We start from the raw sequence: 25,221 nt of genomic DNA, 5'->3' as shown, positions 1-25,221 counted from the left end.
TACCTCTAGCGAGATAAGCCTCTACATCCTTACATTTGTCCTCTAGCCATCCCTGCTTAGCCATTTTGCACTTTCTGTCGATCTTGTTTTTGAGACGTTTGTATTCCTTTTTGCCTGCTTCATTTACTGCATTTTTATATTTTCTCCTTTCATCAATTAAATTCAGTATTTCTTCTGTTACCCACGGACTTCTACTAGCCCTCGTCTTTATACCTACTATGTCCTCTGCTGCCTTCACTACTTCATCTCTCAAAGCTACCCATTCTTCTTCTACTGTATTTCTTTCCCCCATTCCTGTCAATTGTTCCCTTATGCTCTCCCTGAAACTCTGTACAACCTCTGGTCCTTTCAGTTTATCCAGGTTCCATCTCCTTAAATTCCCACCTTTTTGCAGTTTCTTCAGTTTTAATCTACAGTTCATAACCAATACATTATGATCAGAGTCCACATCTGCCCCTGGAAATGGCTTACAATTTAAAACCTGGTTCCTAAATCTCTGTCTTACCATTAAGTAATCTATCTGAAACTTGTCAGTATCTCCAGGCTTCTTCCATGTATAGAACCTTCTTTTATGATTCTTGAACCAAGTGTTAGCTATGATTAAGTTGTGCTCTGTGCAAAATTCTATCAGGTGGCTTCCTCTTTCATTTCTTAGCCCCAATCCATATTCACCTACTACGTTTCCTTCTCTCCCTTTTTCTACTACCGAATTCCAGACACCCATGACTATTGAATTTTCGTCTCCCTTCACTATCTGAATAATTTTATCTCATCATACATTTCTTCAATTACTTCGTCATCTGCAGAGCTAGTTGGCATATAAACTTGTACTACTGTAGTAGGCGTGGGCTTCGTGTCTATCTTGGCCACAATAATGCGTTCACTATGCTGTTGGTAGTAGCTTACCCGCACTCCTATTTTTGTATTCATTATTAAACCTACTCCTGCATTACCCCTATTTGACTTTGTATTTATAACCCTGTATTCACCTGACCAAAAGTCTTGTTCCTCCTGCCACTGAACTTCACTAATTCCCACAATATCTAACTTTAACTTATCCATTTCCGTTTTTAAATTTTCTAACCTACCTGCCCGATTAAGGGATCTGACATTCCACGCTCCGATCCGTAGAATGCCAGTTTTCTTTCTCCTGATAACGACGTCCTCTTGAGTAGTCCCCGCCCGGAGATCCGAATGGGGGACTATTTTACCTCCGGAATTTTACCCAAGAGGACGCCATCATCATTTGATGATAGTTGAATTTACAGCCTTTAAATTTGATTGATTTTTCGTGCAACGAAAGTTTAATAGATTCCTTTTAGCACTCATGTAGATGACCACACACTTTTCATTATTTAGGATCAAGTGCCAATTTTTGCACCGTAAGATATCATATCTAAATGGTTTGGCAATGGGTTTTCACCTTCTGATGATTTTAACAGACAATAAATGCAGCATCATCTGCAAAACACCTAAGACAGCTGCTCAGATTGTCTCCTAAATTGTTTATGTACAGAAGGAACACCAAAGGTTTCACAACACTACCTTGGGGATCGACAGAAATCGCTTCTGTTTTACTCCATGACTTTCCGTCAGTTACTACGAACTGTGACCTCTCTGACAGGAAATCACGAATCCAAATGTGTTTTCACAACCATTTATTAATCAAGTGGGCTCATGAACTAATTGCTCAAAATAATTTTCAGGGAAAGCATTTAGTGTGTTTTTGGATCACGTTTTATGCTTGCCTCCAGAATTTAAAAATGTATTTTCACCAACATATCGAGGGTAAATTAAAGTCACCACTAACTATAATTGTATGAGTTAGGTAGCCTACATGTTCGAAATTAGACTCAAGTTTCCTTTGAATGTTTCAGCAATTGTACGTCAGAGTTGGGAGCTCGGCAAAAGCATCCAATTATTAATTTATTCAGATTGCTAAGAATGTTGCTAAGAATAACCTCTGCCCACATTAACTCACAGAACTACCTACATCAATTTCGATACAAGATAAACTGCTTCTAACAGCAACAAACACGCCACCACCAACTGTGTTTAGCCTATTCTTTCTGACAACAGTTAGGGTCTTTGCAAAAATTTCAGCTGGACTTATCTTCAGCTTTAGCCAGCTTTCAGTGCATATAACAATTTGAGCATCAGTGCTTCGCTTGGAGCTCTTGTTCTTTCCCAACACAGCTACGACAATTTGCAACTGTTATACCATTGGTTCCTAGATCTACATTCTTCCTGTGTTTGACCTGCTTCCTTTGAGACTGAAGAAGCCCTTTTTGTGTTTCCCTGAAACCCTCTACCCTACAAAACCACCCAGTCCATGCCACACAGCCCCCGATACCCATATAGCTGCCTCCCACATGTAATGGATGTGTGACCTAGCCGCCGCTACCCATGTAGCTGTTATCTCATGTAATGGACTTGTGACCTATTTAGCAGAGCCCAAAACCCCACCACCCTATTGCACAAGTTGAGGAATCTTGCAGCCTATATGGTCACAGAACTGTCTGAGACTTTGATTCAGACCCTCCACTCGGCTCTGTACGAGAAGTCTGCAATCGGCCCTGTCTGCTTTCATCTCAGGAACAAGACTGGCAGCCTTCACCACTTTTGATAGCTGCTCAAAACCAGAGAGAATCTCTTCCAATCCAAAGTGATACACATGATTGGTACCGATGTGAGCCACCACCTGCAGTTGGCTGCATTCTGTGCTCTTCATGGCATCTGGAAGGACCCGTTCCACATCTGGAATGACTCCACCTGGTATGCACACGGAGTGCACATTGGCTTTCTTTCCCTCCACGACAGCCGTGTCCTCATGGGGACCCACAACACACCTAACATTAGAGCTCCCAACAGCCAATAATCCCAAACTCTGGGACTGCATGGACCTTGCAGGCTGAGAGGTTTCCTCCGAAACAGAACAAGCGACTGCATCTGGCTGACAGACAGTGTCAGCCACAGACAGCACCTGGAATCTGTTTGTCAGACTAATAGGGGAGGCATCGTGTTTGGCCCTCCCCGGGAAATCATTCACAGTCTGCCATCCCCAAGACGACCTCCCACTTGTAGCGGGACTTTGAATTTCGCCACACTACACTCTTTCCCTCAGATAAAAAATATCCCGTCGCAACGGTATGAGCGCTCGACGGCAGAGAAACTACTAAAATTGTAACTTTTTTTGTTTTCTATTCGTTTCTTAATGGTCTCTTGATAGCCGAAGCTTAAGGCAGACGTGATCTGATGAACACGTTAAAAAAACTTATTAGCTAGTCTTGATCTGATTTTAAAGTGTAGACATATTGTGGAAGTTATTAAGAAATTCGGAGGATGGAAGTAGCAAAGTAAATTAAATTGCATACAGTATCAAGATGATTTTAATTGGGATAAATTAGTGATTCCTGGACTATTGCAAAATTTCGGAGCAGACTTTTCACGCAGAAATGAAGGAGATTTTTGAAGACCTGGACGCCGCCCGAAAGAAGACATGTTAACCTGGTAAAGAATGAACTCAAAGCTACGCCATTTCCCTTGTCAGTTACATTTTGTTATTCTCTATTCTTTTTCAGTACTTTTTGTAGTGGAAACTGATTTAACTTTTGCTCAAAAACGCCACAAGGACCACCCCTAACAATAGCTTTTCTGTAATACGAAGTCCGATTTGCTTTTCATTCTTTCCCTTTTTCCACGGTCATTAACGTTTAAAAAAAAAATTTCACTTACGATTTCTTCACACATTTTCAACCTTTTTTTCTTTTTCTTTTATTCTCTCTTTTCTTTTTTTATTAACCACTACACACTTTACCAAGGGTCAGGCATCCACCTCAGTGCGAGCAGTAACTGGGCTGGCCACAGGTGCGGACCACTTGGCCGACTCAAGGCTTGCGCTGGACATCCGTTGGATCCCCCTGGCCCACCCATAACAGTGATGCTCATCCAATGCAGCCTCAAGCTGTGTAACCGCAGCCATCACAGCCTAGAGCTGAGAGCAAAGTGTCACCAAGTCGGCTCTCATCTGCACACAGCAATCATAATCCCTATCCATACTGATGAACATGAAAAACTACATCTCACTGACAAACAAAGGACTATCGACAACACCTGCTATGGAACTCTACTGTGGATGCTGTAGGAAGTGCAAGAAGTGTATCTAATAAATTAGGTTAACACACAGAGATTCAAAAACTAAACTACCTACCAAAGCACGCAGGTGAGTCTAAATAATTCACTCCAGATTAGGAACTTGTAATAAACCACAAAATCTATTTACTTTCTGACACAAGCGAAAACACGAGAACTGTGTTTATTCAATATTAAATTTGCACACAGAAAATCAAAAAATTTAACTACAAAAGCACACAGATGACACTATATAATTTGCTCCTGGTTATGAACACATAAAATGTAAAAAAAAATCCTTGTTGCTGCTCTGTCCAGGCCAGTGGCTGCTGCCTGACTGGTTTTACGAAAATGGAGGAAAATAAATAATAGTAGTACAGGTAACAACTCATGATATAGCCGAGGTACTTAAGAGTCATCAATAGGAACATGAAACATGACAAAAATTGATGTTGCTAGTTTTAGATAATGTTTCTTCATAGATAATATAATTCTTACACACCTACACACATACTAACCAAATTACTGCAGCTCACAGAGTGAGGATTCATTGTGTGGAAGAGGTATTTAAAGACTGACATACATAAAAATGTAAAGGTCCTATAAAGATGTGATGTCTGTCCACTGGTTCCAGCAATAATTTGGTTTAATGGTACTTTTTGAATGATACACTGTGTACTCATGTGGTGAATTCAATAGTTTCATGTAAAATTTCTGTGTTCATAATTTTGCTGCTTAGGCATTTCTTAATTAGTGGCTTAATCAGATAACCAAACAACTATTAAAATCAGAAAAATTAGGGCAATAAAAGTATAACATCAAATATGGGAAACAAACAAAGTTTGAATGATGAAAGTATTTAAAGATATGATAAAACTTATTGTGGATATTTTCTTAATTAGTAAGTTTTTGGAAAAGTTAAAGTGGTTGCTGTAACACGAAATTTTGACAATTCAACAACTATGTCAGTTTCCTCTGCTTTACTGATTAGTTCGAGACTTTCTTCTGGCTACATGGCATTGTAACAAATTCAATTACTGATGTATTTCCAATGAAGATGTTGTATTCAGAACTAACCACACTGTGGGAATAACAGTTGTTATGCACAAAGTGGCTCCAGAATTGGGATGGCGAATTCACCGTTTTCAGCTTTGACGTGCTGCATACATCTTACTAAGCCATAAGCAGATGCATGAAACCATTCTGCAGGGCCGTACGGCTGTGAGCCACAATGCAACAGATGAGTTCATTCAGTCAAGCTGCCTGCAACAGTACACTCAGAGCCGCCACTGCTCCCGCTGCAGCTGCACGAGGCCAACCAACCTCGCCTGTCTCCTCTGCCACCTTTGCACATGGCCACGTCACAGGTATAATGACACAGCACCACCCTAACAATAGGCGTTGCCACTGTCTCACTGACCGACGCTGCCGTGCCTTTTACTGATCAACAAATGCAAGTCGTGAGCTTTGCTTTTACGAAGAAGACACCGCCAGGGTCCGACTCTGCCCAATAGATGCCGCCTAAGACTTTTTGTTTGTTGCAATGTGTGCAGTTCAGTGTGATGCCCACCAACAGTCCACAGTGACATCTGGAGATGGATCCTGACATACAAGCAGTGGCGGCTACTGTGTAGAAGCACAAGAGCATGTGGACACCCAAACTTTCAACACCTTGCAGATTTATTGGTTAGTTTTCTTTGAATGCTGTTAAATGTGACATAGATGCTGTAATCTGAAAGATAAATCACTTACATCTACCACGCTACTGCTCTACTAGATTCCACGAAACTTGGCATCTGGGTTGCGAGCATATATTCAGTTGTGCACATCTTAAGGAGCTTTTGCGTATGCGCAACTCGTGTGATGTAATTGCCTTACAGGCCAAATATGTACGGATTTGATAAACAAAGTGGACGGTTCACGATGTGCGCAGCTAGCCCCTGCCACTCAACTATAAGTTTACATCAGTGCCACCAGGTAGTGGCACACAGCGGCATAGATGATAGCACATGCCTCAGATATGCTAATTCACTCACTATATAGTAAAATTAGATCGGATGTCAGTATATGTCAAAGTTGTACTAACAGTAAACATATTTTGTATGTTTCTGAATGAGTTATAGAATATTAAGTTACAAATTGTATCAAACTAATCCATTTGAGGCGGTGAGAATCATAAGGGCCTAAAGCACATCAGCGTTGATTGTGAGGCTGTAGCATTTATTCATGCTTCTGACACCTGTTGATCTTGTGGTGAGTCACTTTCATCTGTGTTGTAGACCCACAGTGTGTGTATAAACTGTCACAGAAAGCTGTCTCACTGGTTTCTTAAATGTGGGAGCAACAGCGGTGTGCTTTTGACCTTTGTGGCTCTCAGCACCTCATTTGTATTCTAGTCAAGTGACCCTGCTGGTAGACATTACTACTAATTGAATCATTTCCACAAACAGCAGTTTGTGTTCGGTGTTGGTTGTTTACTGTGCAGGGATTGACTTTTGTGCTCAGTGTAAAATTGAACTATGATGAATCTATTCTAAATGCTAACAGAAAAGTAAAGCTATGAGAACAGGTCGTGAGTCATACTTGGGTAGCTCAGCTAGTAGAGCACGTGCCCGAAAAAGGCGAAGGTCCTGAGTTTGATTCTCGGTACAGCACACAGCTTTAATCTGCCAGGAAGTTTCACATCAGTGCTCAATTTGCTGATACACTTGGTATCCACGGTTGCAGGTGACACACAGGTTAACCTCACACCAATGGTAGGCATTGTGCGTATTGAAGACACACTCAAGAGTGAATGCTGCTTCTTCTGGCCATATTATGGTGTTCACAAAGTCAGCGGCAGCTTCCTGTTCTTTTTGGAACCATTAAAAGTATTCACAAAGCACGAGTCCTACTGGTAACGTAAGGCCCTAACGAAATGTAATGGACCCGAATGAGGCAAGAATAATACTTGGTACTAATTTATGGTACCATTGGAGAAGGATATAAGAAAAACAGGTTTCGCATCTAGTAAATGAAGTGGTGCGAATAAATTCACGCCCACGACGTGGAAAGTGCTGCTTTAAAAGCTCACCAATCTTCTATTTCTGCGACTGTAGTATGTAAATGCAAATGTTTTCTAGAGGATGCGCTCCGGTTGTTGTTGACGATTAAGATGCCAGTTACCATACCACCTGGACTACATTTACTAAATTAAAAACATATGCCTCAAACCAGAATCAAACCACTGATCTCCTGCATGCTAACCCAAAACTCTATCCACTGCACCAACTACACAGGACAAGTAACATGTGCTGACAGAGGTATTTACCATACATGTGGTTACAGTGTTGCCAGATTGCCACCCTTTAACGTCCTTTTTCTGCTGGATGTACTCGCTGGATGAAATTTTGTGAGGGACTTTGTTTTTCTATCGCTGACATGTAAGGAGTCGCGCTGCAAAGCCCGAGTGCGTGAATTTCGCTTCACCCTGTATAGTTCTCACCACTGTGTGATAGAGTGAAGTTATGAAGTTCATGGAATTTGAAAACTTGTATTAGAAAAGTGAAGACCACGAGCCTTCATTGTGTAGGAGACTGCCGTATTGTTTTGAAGAAATCTGCAGCTATGAGATCCCATTCTTCGCCAAACCAAACCACCTATTGTTTGACTGCTGCTGAATAAGAGCAACACAGCACCGCTCCATGATATTGCTCAACAAATAGGCACTGGCAGTGCTATTCAGTGTCTTTCGTGAACTCCATTTCTTCTAGGAAGGTATTGAAAACAGTTTCTCATTTCTCAAATTCAACTGTTCCACTGGTAGAATTAATGACACCTTTATTCCACTGTATAAGAATCAGCTACTTGTACACCGTCCCGTACATTCTTCAGGTTTCAACTGTTTGTTGAAATTGGAATTTCACTCCCTACGTATACCGAATAATGCTACAAAATAGCAAACATCTATTCAGAGCTTTCTGTTAGTACATAATGAACCTAAATCTCAGTTCCCCCCACAGCTGAAAGGAACTTGTAATGCCATTACCGAAACATTTCTGTTATTTATCCTGAAATTTAACTTCTCTCTCCATGCACTCCCTACCTAATCAGTTCTTCTGGATACTAACAATACTGAATTGATGAAGTCCTTGAATTAGTTGATGTGACACGAGCACCACCAAATCTCACTAGCTTGAGCTACTGCCCATATTAAGACATTCTACAATATTTTACATAACTGAACTGTTCACGCAGTGGTTCCCGTGCTCATGCTACTTGCTATTTTAATGCCGAGCATGACCAGATACTGGTGTTTCAAGTGCAATTTTATGTAGTAGGACAGACATAGCCACTCCAGCTGATCACGTGCCGTGGCCAAGTTCCACTGTAAAAGTTATGACAGCTTTTATTTTATTGATTGGCGACTCCATGGAGTGTTCTGTGCACCACAACCAGATAATGGATATAATTGGAAGGACAAACAGCATTGGTCGTATTTTTTGTTGTTTTATTATCCGCAAAATCGATTTTCGGTTGCTTAGTGACCATCCTCAGTGCTGTAATATACAATTAAAATTTGTAGGCACTGGTAACAACAAGCTTAGAGCAATAACATGTGCCTACAAATTTTAATTGTATATTACAGCACTGAGGATGGTCACTAAGTGACCGAAAATCGATTTTGCGGATAATAAAACAACAAAAAAATACGACCAATGCTGTTTGTCCTTCCAATTATAGCTTTTATTTTATTGTAATGTTGTGATCTCACTTGGGATCGTTTTCTTTAATTAAAACTATTACTTTGTATCTGTCCTATGAACTGCTTGGTTTTGAGACTTTCAAAGAGTAGTTATTATTATTATTATTATTATTATTATTATTATTCTTTCTTTTCTCAGACATTATGTCTGGTCAAAAATGGAAAGTGACGCGGACCTTGATGAAGTGTGGCTTCCTTTTAACTGTACGGTATATGTTATATTGCATTTAGGAACTTTCGGGTAATTGAACATGTATCAATAATTACGGATTTCTGTAGTTGTATGTATAAGTTTGGATGTAGCTGTATTGCATTGATGTACTGGTGGATATTGTGTGGTATGACTCCTGTAGTTGATAGTATAATTGGTATAATGTCAACTTTATCCCGATGCCACATGTCCTCGACTTCCTCAGCCAGTTGGATGTATTTTTCAATTTTTTCTCCTGTTTTCTTTTGTATATTTGTTGTATTGGGTATGGATATTTCGATTAGTTGTGTTAATTTCTTCTTTTTATTGGTGAGTATGATGTCAGGTTTGTTATGTGTTGTTGTTTTATCTGTTATAATGGTTCTGTTCCAGTATAATTTGTATTCATCATTCTCCAGTACATTTTGTGGTGCATACTTGTATGTGGGAACGTGTTGTTTTATAAGTTTATGCTGTAAGGCAAGGTGTTGATGTATTATTTTTGCTGCACTGTCATGTCTTCCGGGGTATTCTGTATTTGCTAGTATTGTACATCCGCTTGTGATGTGATCTACTGTTTCTATTTGTTGTTTGCAAAGTCTGCATTTATCTGTTGTGGTATTGGGATCTTTAATAATACGCTTGCTGTAATATCTGGTGTTTATTGTTTGATCCTGTATTGCAATCATGAATCCTTCCGTCTCACTGTATATATGGCCTTTTCTTAGCCATGTGTTGGATGCGTCTTGATCGATGTGTGGCTGTGTTAGATGATACGGGTGCTTGCCATGTAGTGTTTTCTTTTTCCAATTTACTTTCTTTGTATCTGTTGATGTTATGTGATCTAAAGGGTTGTAGAAGTGGTTATGAAATTGCAGTGGTGTAGCCGATGTATTTATATGCGTGATTGTTGCTCGTTCTAGAAAGAATTTTCTTAAATTGTCTACCTGTCCATAATGTAGGTTTTTTTATGTCGATAAATCCCCTTCCTCCTTCCTTTCTGCTTAATGTGAATCTTTCTGTTGCTGAATGTATGTGATGTATTCTATATTTGTGGCATTGTGATTGTGTAAGTGTATTGAGTGCTTCTAGGTCTGTGTTACTCCATTTCACTACTCCAAATGAGTAGGTCAATATTGGTATAGCATAAGTATTTATAGCTTTTGTCTTGTTTCTTGCTGTCAATTCTGTTTTCAGTATTTTTGTTAGTCTTTGTCTATATGCATCTGTTTTTTCCATCGCTTCTATGCAGTCGCTGTGGTTATCCAATGTGTAATCTTCTTGTTTAGTGTGTTTTCCCTTGACTATGCTATTTTTCTTACATTTGTCTGTTCCAAAAGCCATATTTATATCATTGCTGAATACTTCCGTTGTCTTTAGTAATTGGTTGAGTTGCTGATTTGTTGCTGCCAGTAGTTTTAGATCATCCATGTATAGCAAATGTGTGATTTTGTGTGGGTATGTTCCAGTAATATTGTATCCATAATTTGTATTATTTAGCATGTTGGATAGTGGGTTATTATTATTATTATTATTATTATTATTATTATATTATCATTATTGTGTCAATCTGGTTGGTTGGTTGGTTGGTTGGTTTAAAGACGGGAGAAGGGACCAAACTACGAGGTCACAAGTGTGAGATAAAACAGACAAAACATATAACACAAACTAGAAAGAAAGGAAAAGCCACAAGAATGAAGGGAAGGCAATGAACACTAAAAGGAACAAAACCGGGCAAGGAAACAACAGAGAGATACTAGAAACAGAAGAGAGTAAAACATGCAAGCAGATTACAGTAGCTGACCAACCACGAGAATAAAAAGGGAAAGCCAGCCACTCTGCAACATATTAAAACCTCCACCCTAAAAGCACTAGTGTGGAGGACACACAGGGACAAAGGACATGCGCTAAAAACTACATAGAAGTATAAAACCCACTCTCACAGATAAAACGTAAAACTAAAGCTGCTGTGGAGGCATTGTTGTCCAACACCGAAGGCAGGGTGCTGGGGAAGTTAAAAGTCTGCCGCAGAGCGACTAAAAGTGGGCAGTCCAGCAAGAGGTGGACAACTGTCATTTGGGAGCCACAGCGACACTGAGGTGGGTCCTCGCAACGGAGTAGGTAACCATGTGTTAGCCATGTATGGCCAATGCAGAGCCGGCAGAGAACAACTGATTCCCTGCGAGAGGCCGACATGGAAGACTTCCACACATTCATAGTCTCATTAATGACACGCAGTTTGTTGTGCATGCTATTATGTGCCATTCCGTCTCCCAAAGCTGGAAACCCTGTGGTGTAAGACAAAACGCAGGTCAGCTTAGGAGATGCCTATCTCCAGAAGCGGTTTTCGCGTCGCCTGTTTGGCCAGCCTGTCGGCAAGTTCGTTGCCGAGGATTCCAACGTGTCCTAGGATCCACGGCATAGGTGGACTCCTGAATGGACGCTACCAGAGGGTGGTGAGGAGCACAAGATATGGACGCCAGCTCTGCAGTGAAAACACTGCAGCCAACTGGCAATGAGTGCTGCTCAATATGTCCTCCATGAACATATGTGAAGCCTACGTGACCATCAGCCATTGAGCCGTGAGTGTAAACTACTTCAGAGCCCCAGAACACGTCAAGAATCGAGAGGAAGTGACAGCGGAGAGCGACGGGGTTAACAGAGTTCTTAAGGCAATGCAATAGGTCCAAATGAAGCTGCGGCCGAGGCATACACCATGGAAGCGTACATCAACGGACTGCAAATAGAGATGGTAAAGGGAAGGAATCCAGTTCGGAGAGAAGGGACCGCACGCAAATCACAATCGTTAGCCCCGATCTGGGCTGCTGATGTGGGAGGTGGACTGCCGCGGGCAGGAAAAGGAGATAGTAATTGGGATACTCAGGGGAACTATAAATGTGTGTTGCGTAACTGGTGAGCAGTTGCGAATGTCTGATCTGCAGTGGAGTGACACCAGCCTCCACCAGTACGCTGGTCACTGGACTCGTCCTAAAATCCCCTGTCACTAATCAGACCTCACAGTGGTGCACAGGGTTGAGTAAATGCAATGCTGAAGGTGCTGCCGAATCATAAACCAAACTCCCATAGTCAATTCGGGATTGGACAAGGGCCCTGTAGAGCTGCAGCAGCGTACAGCGATCTGCACCCCAATTGGTGTTGCTCAGGCAACGGAGGGCATTGAGGTGCTGCCAGCACTTCTGCTTAAGCTGACGAAGATGAGGGACCCACATCAATCGAGTGTCAAAAACCAGTCCTAGGAATTGATATGTCTCCACTACAGTGAGTGAATCGTCATTAAGGTAAAGTGCAGGTTCTGGATGAACGGTACACCACCAACAGAAGTGCATGACACACGACTTTCTGGCAGTAAACTGGAAGCGGTGGGCTAGAGCCCATGACTGCACCTTGTTGATGGCTCCCTGGAGGCACCACTCAGCAACAACAGTACTGGAGCAGCAGTAAGAAATGCAGAAGTCGTCTGCATACAGAGAAGGTGAGACTGAGGACCCAACAGCTGCTGCTAGGCTGTTAATGGCCACTAAAAATAGAGACACACTCGATACACAGCCCTGCGAGACTCCATTCTCCTGGATATGGATGAAACTACGGGAGTCACCAACTTGGACACGTATAAGTACAGAGCAACAGGAAGTTTTGAATAAAAATCGGGAGTGGTCCCCAAAGACCCAATTCATACAATGTGGCAAGGATATGATGTTGTCAAGTCGTGTCGTATGGTTTACGTAGGTCAAAAAAAGATGGCAATCAGGTGTTGCCATCTGGAAAAAGCTGTTCAGATAGTTGGGAGAAGTCCAGGGCTGCAAATTGATAAATCAATGGCCAAGTAACTACCATGAGCCACACTGAAATGTGTGGCGGCCCCAGTATTTAAGAGGCAGAGGTCGAACTGAGACAGTAAAGTTTCGACATCTCTGCATGGACCAGTAACCACGGTGCCACCCCACAAGGGGTTATGGACATTAAAATCTCCCAGAAGTAGGGTAGGTATAGGGAGTTGATAAATCAGTGCAGCTAATACATTCAGGGGTACTGCACCATCTGGAGGAAGATACACATTGCAGACAGTTATTTCCTATGTCTTCCTTACTCTGACAGCCACAGCTTCAAGAGGGGTTTGAAGGGGCACATGTTAATTACAGACTGAGTTTACAACATAAACGCAAACTCCACCTGAAACTAGGTTATAGTCACTACAGTTCCTGTAATATCCCTTATAGCCGCGGAGAGCAGGGGTCCGCATTGCTGGGAACCAGGTTTCCTGGAGGGAGCACGGGTCCTCATTGCTGGGAACCAGGTTTCCTGGAGGGAGCACATGTAAAGCTTAACAGTTGCCATAGCTCAGCCAGCAGGTGGAAAAAACAGTCGCAATTCCACTGGAGGATGACATCGTCAGACTGGGAAGGCATGGAACATTCAATGAGGCAGTTTATGCCACAGAGTCACCTGTTGCCACCGATTTATTGCCTGAGCAGTCTATATCCATTGTGTCTGAGGGTCTGGCGAGATCTAGGTCCTCAGCAGACGCCAAAATCTCCACCCCATCCTCAGCCGCAGAGCTTGTAGGTAGCGGTGGTGTGGGTGCCACCGCAATTTTCTTGGTCTTAGGGGTTTTCTTTTTGGATTTCTCTCATTGCTCCTTGGGTTTCTCTGGCTGGGAGGACTTCATTGGCTCAGCGAAAGAAGCTAAAGAAGACTTACGCTTCTCCTGCTTAGAAGTGGAGACGGATGTCTCTGATGGTTGGGGATGGGCGGGGCGGGGGGGGGGGGGGGGGGGGGGGGGGTTTGCTCCAGAAGTAGGTGGTGCAGGAGCAACAGGGAGGGAAATGGCCCCCACCATCAAGGGGGCAGGTGTAGTCTTCCGGCTCTGAGAGGTGACCTGGGTTTGCGGAGCTCATGGTACCAGAACTGTTTTAGCGGCGGTGTAAGACGATGCCATACACACAGGATGCAGGCGTTCAAATTTTCTCTTAAGCCTCAGTGTAGGTCAATCTATCAAGGGTCTTGTACTCCATGATTTGCCTTTCTTTTAGAGAATCCTGCAGTCAGGCGAGCAAGGCAAATGGTGCTCTTCACAGTTGACACAGATGGGAGGCGGGGCACATGGAGTATTGGGATGTGATGGGCGTCCACCATCTCGGCATGTGACGCTGGAAGTACAGCGGGAAGACATGGTCGAACTTCCAGCACTTGAAGCACTGCATAGAGGGAGGGATATAGGGCTTTATGTCACACCGGTAGACCATCACCTTGACCTTCTCGGGCAATGTATCACCCTCAAAGGCCAAGATGAAGGCACTGGTGGCAACCTGATTATCCTTCGGACCCTGGTGGACACGCCGGGCGAAATGTACACCTCACCGCTCTAAATTGGTGAGCAGCTCTTCATTGGACTGCAAAAGAAGGTCTCTGTGAAATATGATACCCTGGACCCTATTTAAGCTCTTATGGGGCATGATGGTTACGGAAACATACCCCAGCTTGTCACAAGCGAGTAACTCCCATGACTGGCAGAGGATGCTGTTTTGATCAAGACTGACCCCGATCTCATTTTGGACAGGCCTTCCACCTTCCCGAACTTGTCCTCTAAATGCTCAACAAAAAACCAAGGCTTCATCGTCATGAAAGATTCCCCATCAGCTTTCAAACATACAAGGTACTGGGGTGAATAACATCTGCTGCCATCCTTAGCCTTACGTTCCTCCAACGGTGTGGCCACGGAGGGGAACGATTTGAGATCATACTTCTGTGCATTGAATTGGAGCTCGTGATCGCTTAGAGACTACTGGTGTTTTACCACCAGCAAGAGATGATGAACTACGCTTCATAGTGTGTCATCCGTCCTGATGCCACCCACTCCGACCAGGGGGCCTCCCCACGGGCACCACCCAGCTGCAGTAAAGGACACCTGGCAGGATGGCCATTGATGGGAGTCCCGATGCCCCAGGGGGATGGGCATCTACCCCTCGGCATACGTGGGAAGTTAATGGCGCAGGCATCACGAGGCTACAACCAACAGGGTACATGGCGGCCCCACCGCCAATGCAGAAATTGACACTGCATAGTGCATCGTGGAAAACGCACCCAGGGAGGTGACCTCGCCCGAGAGATGGAAAATGGGCAGGACTGCCATGCAACGATGAGAAAGTGGGCTAAAGATCTCAATGCACGATGGACACAATGCACCTTGTAAGGCGCCCTTCCCAAATTGGCTCGCTCTTTGGAAAAATTTTGAAGAATGGAGGTCAAATCCTACAGGAGACCATCACATAAAGCCTGAAATGTGTGAAACTCCGTTTAGTCGCCTCGTACGACAGGCAGGAATACCTCGGGCCTATTCTAACCCCTGGACCCGCAGGGGGGATTGTGTTCATTTGATGTTGTTTTACTATCATGGGTTATTCTTACCATCAATCTATTCAACTGATCTGGACTTTATCACCTCACTTGTGCAATCACATAAATTTGGATCGAAGGAATCATCCTCAAGGTGTTTGCTGTAAATGATGTATTTCTTGTTTATAAGACATACCAATAGAATGAGAAGCATCATTTTTTGCTGTCATCATTTTATAATTTTATTAGTCAAAGTTATTTCACTTCATACATCATTCTGGCTGATGCTCAGAAATATTTAATCAGGTAGCTGACATGGTTTGTTTGTTTGACTTTTATTGGGCCAATTAGATAGTTACAACATTACTTACAGGCCATAATCATTGGTGATGATGACCTCTAAATAAATATGACTTACAATGCTTCCATTTCCCCTGATTACAGCTAAAACAAACTGTTGTGTACCAAAATTCTGTTCCATGATTCCGATCTGCCTTCTCATCAGGTTGGCAAACAGTGCCACCTGGTTGGCTACCCAGTCACTGTAAGGACACTGGGCCCTGCCCTGTTCTAAAACTGACCAAACCAGTCTGACGAGGAAGTGTTTCAATGTCAGCATTTTATTCTATTAAAAACTACATCTGGACCATTACCTTCTCTACTACTGCTACAAATCTAACCATCCCGACTTGTACACATGTATCAATCCTTGTAGTACAAGCGTTCCAGTTGTTTGTACTCCTCAAAGCCATCTCTGAAACCAGCTCCAGCTACCTTTGTAATGCTGTCGCTGTCATAGTCCAGTGTCAATAACTGCAGTCAGACCATGGTGACATAACAATTATACTCAGATTCAAGGTTTTAGTTGTTAAATAAAGTTAAAATATTGTATTGTTAAATGAAGATCAAATATTGTTACCCCCTAGATTTACGGCCCCACTGCGATCATAAAATTAAATGGCGATGAACTCTTTCAGAGAAAGGGGAGGAGATGTACAAGGTGCCCCAAATGCAAGTAATTTTCATTATTTAAATTTTACAAAGAGTCCACCTACATTGCCCATTGCCTTTCAGCTGATTTTGAGAGGGGAGGGAACGTACTAGATATACCCGGGCCCCAAATGCAAGTTCCCCCCCCCCCCCCCCCAATTGCCTTTCAGCTGATGTGACGACAATCGACAGGTTCATGTCAGAATAGACCAAATCATCGCCAGCAAAGCTCAAAGCTGCCTTGCCAGTCAAATCAGTCATCAGATCACTCAACCCGTGAGACTGAAGGCTCCCGGAGCCATGACTGAAAAATCTCTCTCTCTCTCTCTCTCTCTCTCTCTCTCTCTCTCTCTCTCTCTCTCGTTCTGAGCTGCCACCTAGAGAGGATACTAAATGGCTTAGTTCCTTCATCTTTGCATTTCACTCCTGCTTTCAGATGGGTCTGGGGCTACTGGAGTTATCTTCTCTCATCATCCTGGCAATCCTGGGATGTACAGTTAAATTAGGATGTATATAATAAGATTACCACATTTATTACGTAAATATGAATTTGGTATTTCTGTACATGCCACCATTGTGGAATTATTTGAAAGAAAAGAAATAAATACTACTAAAAAGAGTAAAATGGCAGTTGGATCAAATCCACGTTTTTACACTTCAAACTGTGTCTCAGCCACTGTTTGGGAGAGGCCATTCAATGGAATGGACAGATGCTTGATAATCGTGCCCAAATAAAATACTGTGAAGAAGTTAAAGAGAGCTGCTACATGATATGGCTGTTTTCACATATGGCCATCCCTCTAATGGGAAAGGACCTCTCTATGATGGGAATGGAATAGGATGTGCTGGATGAATGCATGAGATGGGCCTTGCTCCTGGATGTTCCACGGGTTCCATGTGTTAAGAGACTGGGAGTTAAGATGGGATATATGGATGTACCAGGACATTTTATAGTTTGGATGAGCAGTGAATACCAATTTGGCAGGGACAGAAAGGATTGGAAGCTGGATGTTCATAATTTTATGACCAAGGTTGTTGTTAAGTTTCTACTGGATTATCAGTGGAATGTTCCTTTGCAGTTGATTTGTGGGGTTGGTCACAACAGGATCAGTGCACGTGTGATATGTTGTATCCATATAATGTGGCAATCTGGGACAATACAGTCATGATGGATTTGTGTGAATGTGTATGTTTATTCTATTGATTCTGAAGGAGGATTTGTCTGAAAGCTAGCAATGTCATCAGCTTTACTACTCAGTGAACACAAGTAACTAATTTTTAAGTTATTTCCCCATTCATGATATATTCATGCCATTTAAATCTGTTTAATTATTAAAATAACCATCTCATGACATCAGTAGGGAATGCATTTTATGGGCAGGTGCTCTTGCAATTAGGCTGAGAAATTACGGAAGGAAATGGAACAGCTGCCAGCCAATGGCAACTAATTGTCATGAAACTAACAGTTTTTTGTCAAAATTTAATTGTGTTTTTCTGTAATCTTAAACAGACTTAATGCTTTATTTGAACTTCAAGATTACTAGGCACAGCTCGCACAGATTAATCTTTGTAAGATGATGTGGGATCAGGCTTCAGTTATAATATGTATTTCAATTTGGGCTGCCACAAATTTCATAAGTTTTTGTGATTGGGATGAAATAATTTATTATTCATATATATAATTTTCTGGAAATCTAATTTAAAACTAATTCAAAACTGTACTATTCTTCAAAAATAGCAAGCTTTATTGCCCTTTACTCTATGCTATTCTACTAATCCTTTCAAAATGGCTGTAGTGTCAGGAAAAAATACACACTATAGGATTATGTAAAAAATTTACCTGCTGAATATAAAACACCTGAGCCACATATGTTGTTAATATAGTAATATTTTCTGGAGAATGTCCCTGAAGAATGAGGTGCCTGCAGAGGGCAACAAGGAAATCTCCTTCATGTGGGTTACGGTAGCTCTTTAAGCCAGGTACCTAAAACAAAAGAAAACTCCAGATGCCACAAATTCCTGCAATATTCTTACAAAGACATTCAACAAACATTTATTGGTTATTACAAAGAGCCGTATCATTATCAATTGGTATTTCTCTATAAGAATGCCCTCAGCTTTGTGGTACAGTGCTTAGACGCCCTGCCTCTAGATCATGGGATCCCGGGTGTGACTCCCAGTCGGCTCAGAGATTTCCTTCATTTGGTAACTGTGCGTTTGGGCTGTCCTAATCATTTCATCACATCTCCATCACAACAATATGCAGCTTGCTGAAGAAACGTCAAATAGAAAGACTTGCACCAAGTGACCAAACAACCCTAGACATAGTCTCAAGGCCAATAATGCCTTATCACCATTTCATTTCTTTCTCAATAAGAATAAACACAATTACTTTTTTTGCTGGAGATTTGACTGTTGAACTTCACAAAACAGAATTTGGGAAAGGTAAAACAGTATTTCAATAATCTAGATTTAGAAATGCATACTAAATAACGAGAGACAAGAGGTACACAAAAAACAATCAATAAAAAACATGTTTCTGCTCTGTGAGATGTGATGAGAGAGTATTCCAAGAAATGTGATGGTTTTGTGGAAGTTGTACGGCATCAAGACAGTGAAGATACTTGTGGTGGGAACACAGTAACAAATCATACAATGAAGACTTACACGACTGGTTGTATTATTTACTGGCTGCTATGCTGAACACACATATGCAGAGCTCCAGCAATCATGCAACAGAATGTAGGCAATTGATGTGATGCCCCTCAAATGGTCACACCTCATGTATTCACCTGAATATTCCGGTAAGAGGTTACTTGGGTTGACTAATTTCCCAATGCAGTCAGTATAACCAGTCTGTTGAATCGCTGTGATTTCCAGTATTTTCACTAGGCCCTTTTTAGCATAAAAATTTGCTAATTACAGAGTTCCCAAATAACTAGACACATAGTTGCAACAATCATGCACCAGTCACACCTCATGGTCCCTTCAGTTCGAGTCCTCCGCTGAATACTGTGGTGCACTTTGCCAGCTGTGTGTTCAACCCCTGCATCCTCACTGAGAGCTTCCTCTGTACTACTTTGTGGGGTGTTGCCTCTGACACCCATGTCCGAGCTATCGGCTAACGAGACACCACATATATGGACTTCAACCACAAGTGAAGACTGCAGGGCACATCACATATTGCAAATCAAACCACCAGGTCATCACAGAGTGCCACCTCCACTGTGCGTCGTCAACTCCATCACGGATTCTGAGCTCCCTGTCTTACAGGACTTCAGTCTACCACTGACTGCAGCCACCTACAGCCATTACTAGGACATTCCAGTGTACAGTGGCTGAATAAGCTTGCACCTAGAGACTATTACTGCGTTTGTTCATAAACTTAATGAAGTTTCATTGTTCTGGGTAAATGGGCTCGCACCTAATAGCACGTCACTCCCACTAGGTCGTGAGCAAAAAAAGGCTAAATATAGAAAAAGAATAGTAAAGTTTTGGAACATGGATCTCAGTGAATATAACACTGAACAGTTCGATGAGTGCTGTATTTCAGTAATGGATATGGACACATACAAGACAGCAGTTCATAAAGACTGTAAGTCCCAAACAATAAATATTTTAAACTTCATTAAACAATCAGAAAGGGTAGAACAACCGGAAAGTGATTGTATTGTAAAATCCACATTCAGAGTTTGCATCTGGCAGTTCTGGTCACTGCACTTTGATTTGCTGACACCCAGGTTTGGCTTGCCAACCCCCCCCCCCCCTCCCATACCCCTCCCCCACACATACACACACATGTGCACACTAAGATTACCAAAAAGAATAGGAGAACATAGTGCAGCAGTGACTGATACTCTAAATCCAACTAGCTTTCATGAAATACATGTGAGCACCATAGCAAATGGTTTGTCTGATTGGTTTGATGCGACCCTCCATGAATTCCTCTCCTGTGTGCCACCATTTTCATCTCAGAATACCACTTGCAACCTATATCCTCAATTGTTTGCTGTATGAATTCCAATCTCTGTCTTCCTCTACAGTTTTTACCCTCTACTGACTATGATGGTCAAACAGTATCAATAAAGCATCGATAGTCAATCAAGTGTGAGATAAGACAAGAAAACCAAAATTTCACAGAATTCTAAATGCCAACTCAGTTCAAATATTCAGGGAAAATTTACAGAAAAAAATGATAAGTTTACTATGTACATACAGTATATGAGAAATTTATTCATTTCCTAAAAATATTCCTACAAGATTGTGATGTAACATCCAATGAAGGCTTTCACGACTGGATGGTATTGTTGTTGATAATTCTTCCGGGTTATATGGCCGTGGTCCATGGAATTCTTCTATTCCATATGTTTCGTCCAATACTACGTTGGACATCCTCAGAGGTATGGTTGGTCCTGCTGGTCGGCAGGACTCAGCAGGACCAGCCATACCTCTGAGGATGTCCAACGTAGTATTGGACGAAACATTAGGAATAGAAGAATTCCATGGACCGCGGCCATATAACACGGAAGAATGTGATGTAACGAATCAGCAAAGTTGACAACACTTTTCTTGGTATTTTCCCATAGTATATGCTGTACATAAATAATATCTCTCTGCAAATGCCCTAAAATGTATCATGAAATGTTTTTCATGCTGTATTCCAATTAAGTGTATTGTGCCTTCAAAGTAGGTTGTTTAAAAGCTGGTGTGAATGACTTCATTAATGCTGAACTGTTACCTTCAATGCATTTTTTGTTCAATATATGAACATCTTTACTATCTGATAATCTTTCTTCATGTCCCACTAGACATAATATGCTCCACATACAGTGAATTTTTGTGCAGAAGACACATATCAACTGGGTGATAAATTATATTTTTCATGTGCCAATGAACAACAAATCCCACAAGTAATTGTTTTCTGTAATACCAATGTTGTGTCCATGCAGTTAGCAATCAAAACATGGAGTTAGGAACGGATGATTTTATCTTCAAGCAAATGAATAGACCTGTAATGTATTCTGGTAACTTGGATAAACTGAAGATGAGTGCAATGGAAGCATTCTGGCAAAAAATGTGCTAAAGCCCATAACTAACAGTCAAAGTAGGTGTGTTATCCACTGGAATATAAATGGTTTAAACACTGATGCTCCTAACAATAGAAGCTCCAAAATAGATGAATTGGAAATCATTCTGTCAGAATCTGCAAATATTAGAGTTGTTTGTTTAAATGAGCACTGGTTTACTGAGGACACAATTAAAATTCTAAACCAAATAGGGAACTTCTAATTAGCAAGTAGCTCCTGCAGAAGGAACAAGTCACTTGGAGGCTCATGTACACTTCTACATAGTGATACAAATTATCAGACCAGAAACTGTTTTAATTATTTAAATGAAGAATGTGTGTTTGAGAGCTGTTGTGTAAAAATAGTGGACTCACTAGAAAATGTTATAATAATCTCAAGAAACAGAATTCCACGAACATCAACAACAGAACTATTCTTATCTAAGCTTCAAATTATACTACAAGGCCTTTGCACAGAAAAAAAAGAAAAAAAATGTAATAGCTACTGATTTTAATGTCGATATCACATGTGATAGTGGCCGCGCTTCAACATTCACTGACTTAGTAAAGAAATATGGTTTCAAATTGAATTTCTTAGAATCTACCAGAGACAATGGGCAATCGGCAACATGTATTGACAAAGTTCTAACTAATTATGTATATGAAGATGTGTATAAACTTTGTCTAGATCTAAGTATTTCAGATCATTGTGCATTGTTCATTGAACTGCCACAGGCAACAGGAACATTTCACATATGAGAACTCATATGAGCAGGAACTTTAGCAAAGAAAACTTGCTGGCATTTAGTGATAAGCTAAAAGAGAAAACATGGTCTGTTGATCATTGTAACTGCACTGACAAAAACCTTGCAAAATTCGTAAATTGTTTTCTTGGTGCCTTTAATGAAAGATTTCCACCTAGGCTCTGCAGCAATAAAGTAACAAATAAAGTAAAGTGGATTACCAGGGCATAGAAATTTCCAGTGAAAGGAAAAGGCAACTACACAGAGAACTAAAATATAATAAAGATATTGATTTCATTAAATATGTTAAGACTCTATAAAACCATATTTAAAAGAGTTGTCAGGGCAGCAAAACAACTGGCAAATAACAGGCTAATTTTAAATCATAAAAATAAGACAAAGGCTGTGTGGTCAGTCATTAAATCTTGAGTTAGGTGTTAAGGCCTGTAACCAAGAAATTTCAAAAACTGACATTGAAGGAAATACTACTGTAAATCCAACTAAAATACCAGAGTACTTTAATGATGAATTCTTTATAAATGTAGTAAAGTCTGATGTAGATTTAACAGATTATCACAACAAAGTAAATCTCTTTGGCCTAGGTGAAAACACCGAAAACCTTACAGAATTCTTCTGTGGAGGATGTAGAAAATGTTATTCTAACATTAAGAAACAAAAAATTTGCAGGCTGAGTTGGAATACCCACCAAAGTTATTAAAGTGGTACACAATAGAATTGCAAACCCACTAGCTCAAATAATAAATCATTGTTTTGAAGAGGACTGTTTCCCAGAGGTACTGAAATATGCTGAAGTCAAATCACTCTTCAAGAAGGGATCAAGAGAGATCATGGGAAATTACAGTCCTATCTCGGTTCTCCCAGTCCTATCTAAAATATTTGAAAAACTTCCTGTAGCAGAAATCCAAAACTTCATTGCAAAATATACTGTTATTCTAAACAATCAATTTGGTTTTCAGCAGGGGAAAAACACCATAGATACAGTAAACAGTTTCATTGAGAAAATAATTACATCATTAGACAAGAGAAATAAAGTGGCAGGAATTTTCTTCGACCTCACAAAGGCGTTTGATTCTGTAAACCATGCATTGCTTGTTTACAAACTTGAAAGTATGACATTAGCGGCAGTGCCCTACAATGGCTCAAATCCTACTTATCTTACAGAAAGCAAAGCGTTAGTATTTCTTCAAATGGTGAATATTGTTTATCTGTCTGCAAAAATATCTCAGGGTGTTCCACAAGGCTCCATATTAGGCCCAGTCCTATTTCTCTTCTACGTTAATGATTTACCGTTAAATATCAGTTCCCCATCACTTCTGTTCACAGGATGATATGAGGCATGATTTTTAAGTAGTACCGTTTTGAAATGTTATTTTTACATGAAAGTGTGTAACTTAACCTACTTTTCTACATAATTTCCGTCAATATTGAGGCACTTGTCATAACGTTGTAACAGTTTTTGAATACCCTCCTCATAGAAGTCTGCCGCCTGACTTTTTAACCACTGCACGTAGGCCACCCATGTTTCATCTTGAAGAAACACCTGGGCGGTCAGCATCTTCCACTGTTTTGACTTCGACATGAAGACTCTGACCACCCAGGTGTTTCTTCAAGTGCAGGAACAGATGGCAGTCACTGGGTGCAAGATCGGGGCTGTATGGAGGATGATCTAGAGTTTCCCATCGAAAAGATGTGATGAGATCTTTGGTCTGATTCTCCACATGTGGACAGGCATTGTCTTGCAGCAAAACAATGCCCCTGCTCAACTTGCCACATCTTTTGTTTTGAATTGAATGGCGCAGATTGTGCAATGTCTTACAGTAAGCTGCTGCATCAATTGTCTCATTACGAGGCACAGATTCCACAAGCAATACTCCTTTTCTGTCCCAAAAAAACTGTGCACATGATTTTCCGGGCAGAATTTGTTTGCTTAAAGTTCACTTTTTTGGGTGAATCTGAATGCCCCCATTCCATGGACTGTTGCTTTGATTCTGGTGTGACGTAGGCCACCCATGTTTCATCTTGAAGAAACACCTGGGCGGTCAGCATCTTCAAGATGATGACGAAGTCAAAATAGTGGTGATTCAGTGGTTAGCAAATCAGGCAGCAGACTTCTATGAGGAGGTTATTCAAAAACTGGTACAACGTTATGACAAGTGCCTCAATATTGATGGAAATTATGTAGAAAAGTAGATTAAGGTACAGGCTTTCATGTAAAAATAAAATTATTGAGATATCTTAGCACGTCTTGTTTAAATTTCAAAATGGTACTTACTTAAAAAATGCACCTTGTACTTCTGTCTTAGTTGAAGATCAGAATTCAGAAAAAATTCCTAAATCTGTGATCAGTACCCTCAGTACCTTAGAAACTTGGTTTTGCAGCTCAATGGGTTGAATCCAAACATATCTAAGATTCATGTGATGCACGTCAAAACCAAACAGTCAAAATGTGTGCAGATTAAGATTGTACACAACAACCAAGATATAGAAGAAATTCTTAGGTTTAAATGTAGATAAAAATTTGAGCTAGCAGGAACACATTGAATAGCTGGCAAACAAACTGATCAGCTTTGCGTTTGCAATGCAAATATTATCAACTGCAACTGACATGGACACAAGAAAAGTAGCATAAACAAGCAGCTACTTCGAATCCGTTATTAGGTATGGTATTGTTTTTTGGGTAACTCGACAAACATAGTGCAGACACTAAAAATACAGAAAAAAATCATATGAAATATGTGCGCTGCAAATCACGAAGAACCATGTCTACCATTATTTAGAAAACTTAAAATATAAACTATGCCATCCGTATACATATATGAGATTATTACATTTCTGTACACCAGGCATGAATTATGCCACGCATAAGTGCAACTGCAGCCTTCACAATTTTCTTAACAGTAAGGGATTTTGATTCTCCAAATGTTCATAGAGTTCTTATGACTGCCTTGTTTTTCTTCTTCTAATGTCAATAGTTTCCATTAGT

At 41.0% G+C, this 25,221-nt stretch overlaps 1 protein-coding gene across 1 annotated transcript in view; it reads right to left on the bottom strand.

The window, feature by feature from the left end:
* The window catches only part of LOC126088126 (NFX1-type zinc finger-containing protein 1-like), a 231,358-nt gene that overhangs the window by 167,304 nt on the left and 38,833 nt on the right, over positions 1 to 25,221 (bottom strand). Inside the window, exon 4 of the mRNA XM_049906230.1 lies at positions 18,250 to 18,393. Within this exon, the coding sequence (XP_049762187.1) occupies positions 18,250 to 18,393 (144 nt within the window). The remainder of the gene's footprint in view (positions 1 to 18,249; positions 18,394 to 25,221) is intronic.

The sequence above is a fragment of the Schistocerca cancellata genome, chromosome 6 (assembly GCF_023864275.1).
Source record: "Schistocerca cancellata isolate TAMUIC-IGC-003103 chromosome 6, iqSchCanc2.1, whole genome shotgun sequence".
In the NCBI taxonomy this organism is placed as follows: Eukaryota; Metazoa; Arthropoda; class Insecta; order Orthoptera; family Acrididae; genus Schistocerca; species Schistocerca cancellata.
Note: the sequence above shows the minus strand (reverse complement) of the source record. Positions and strands in the feature narration are given on the sequence as shown.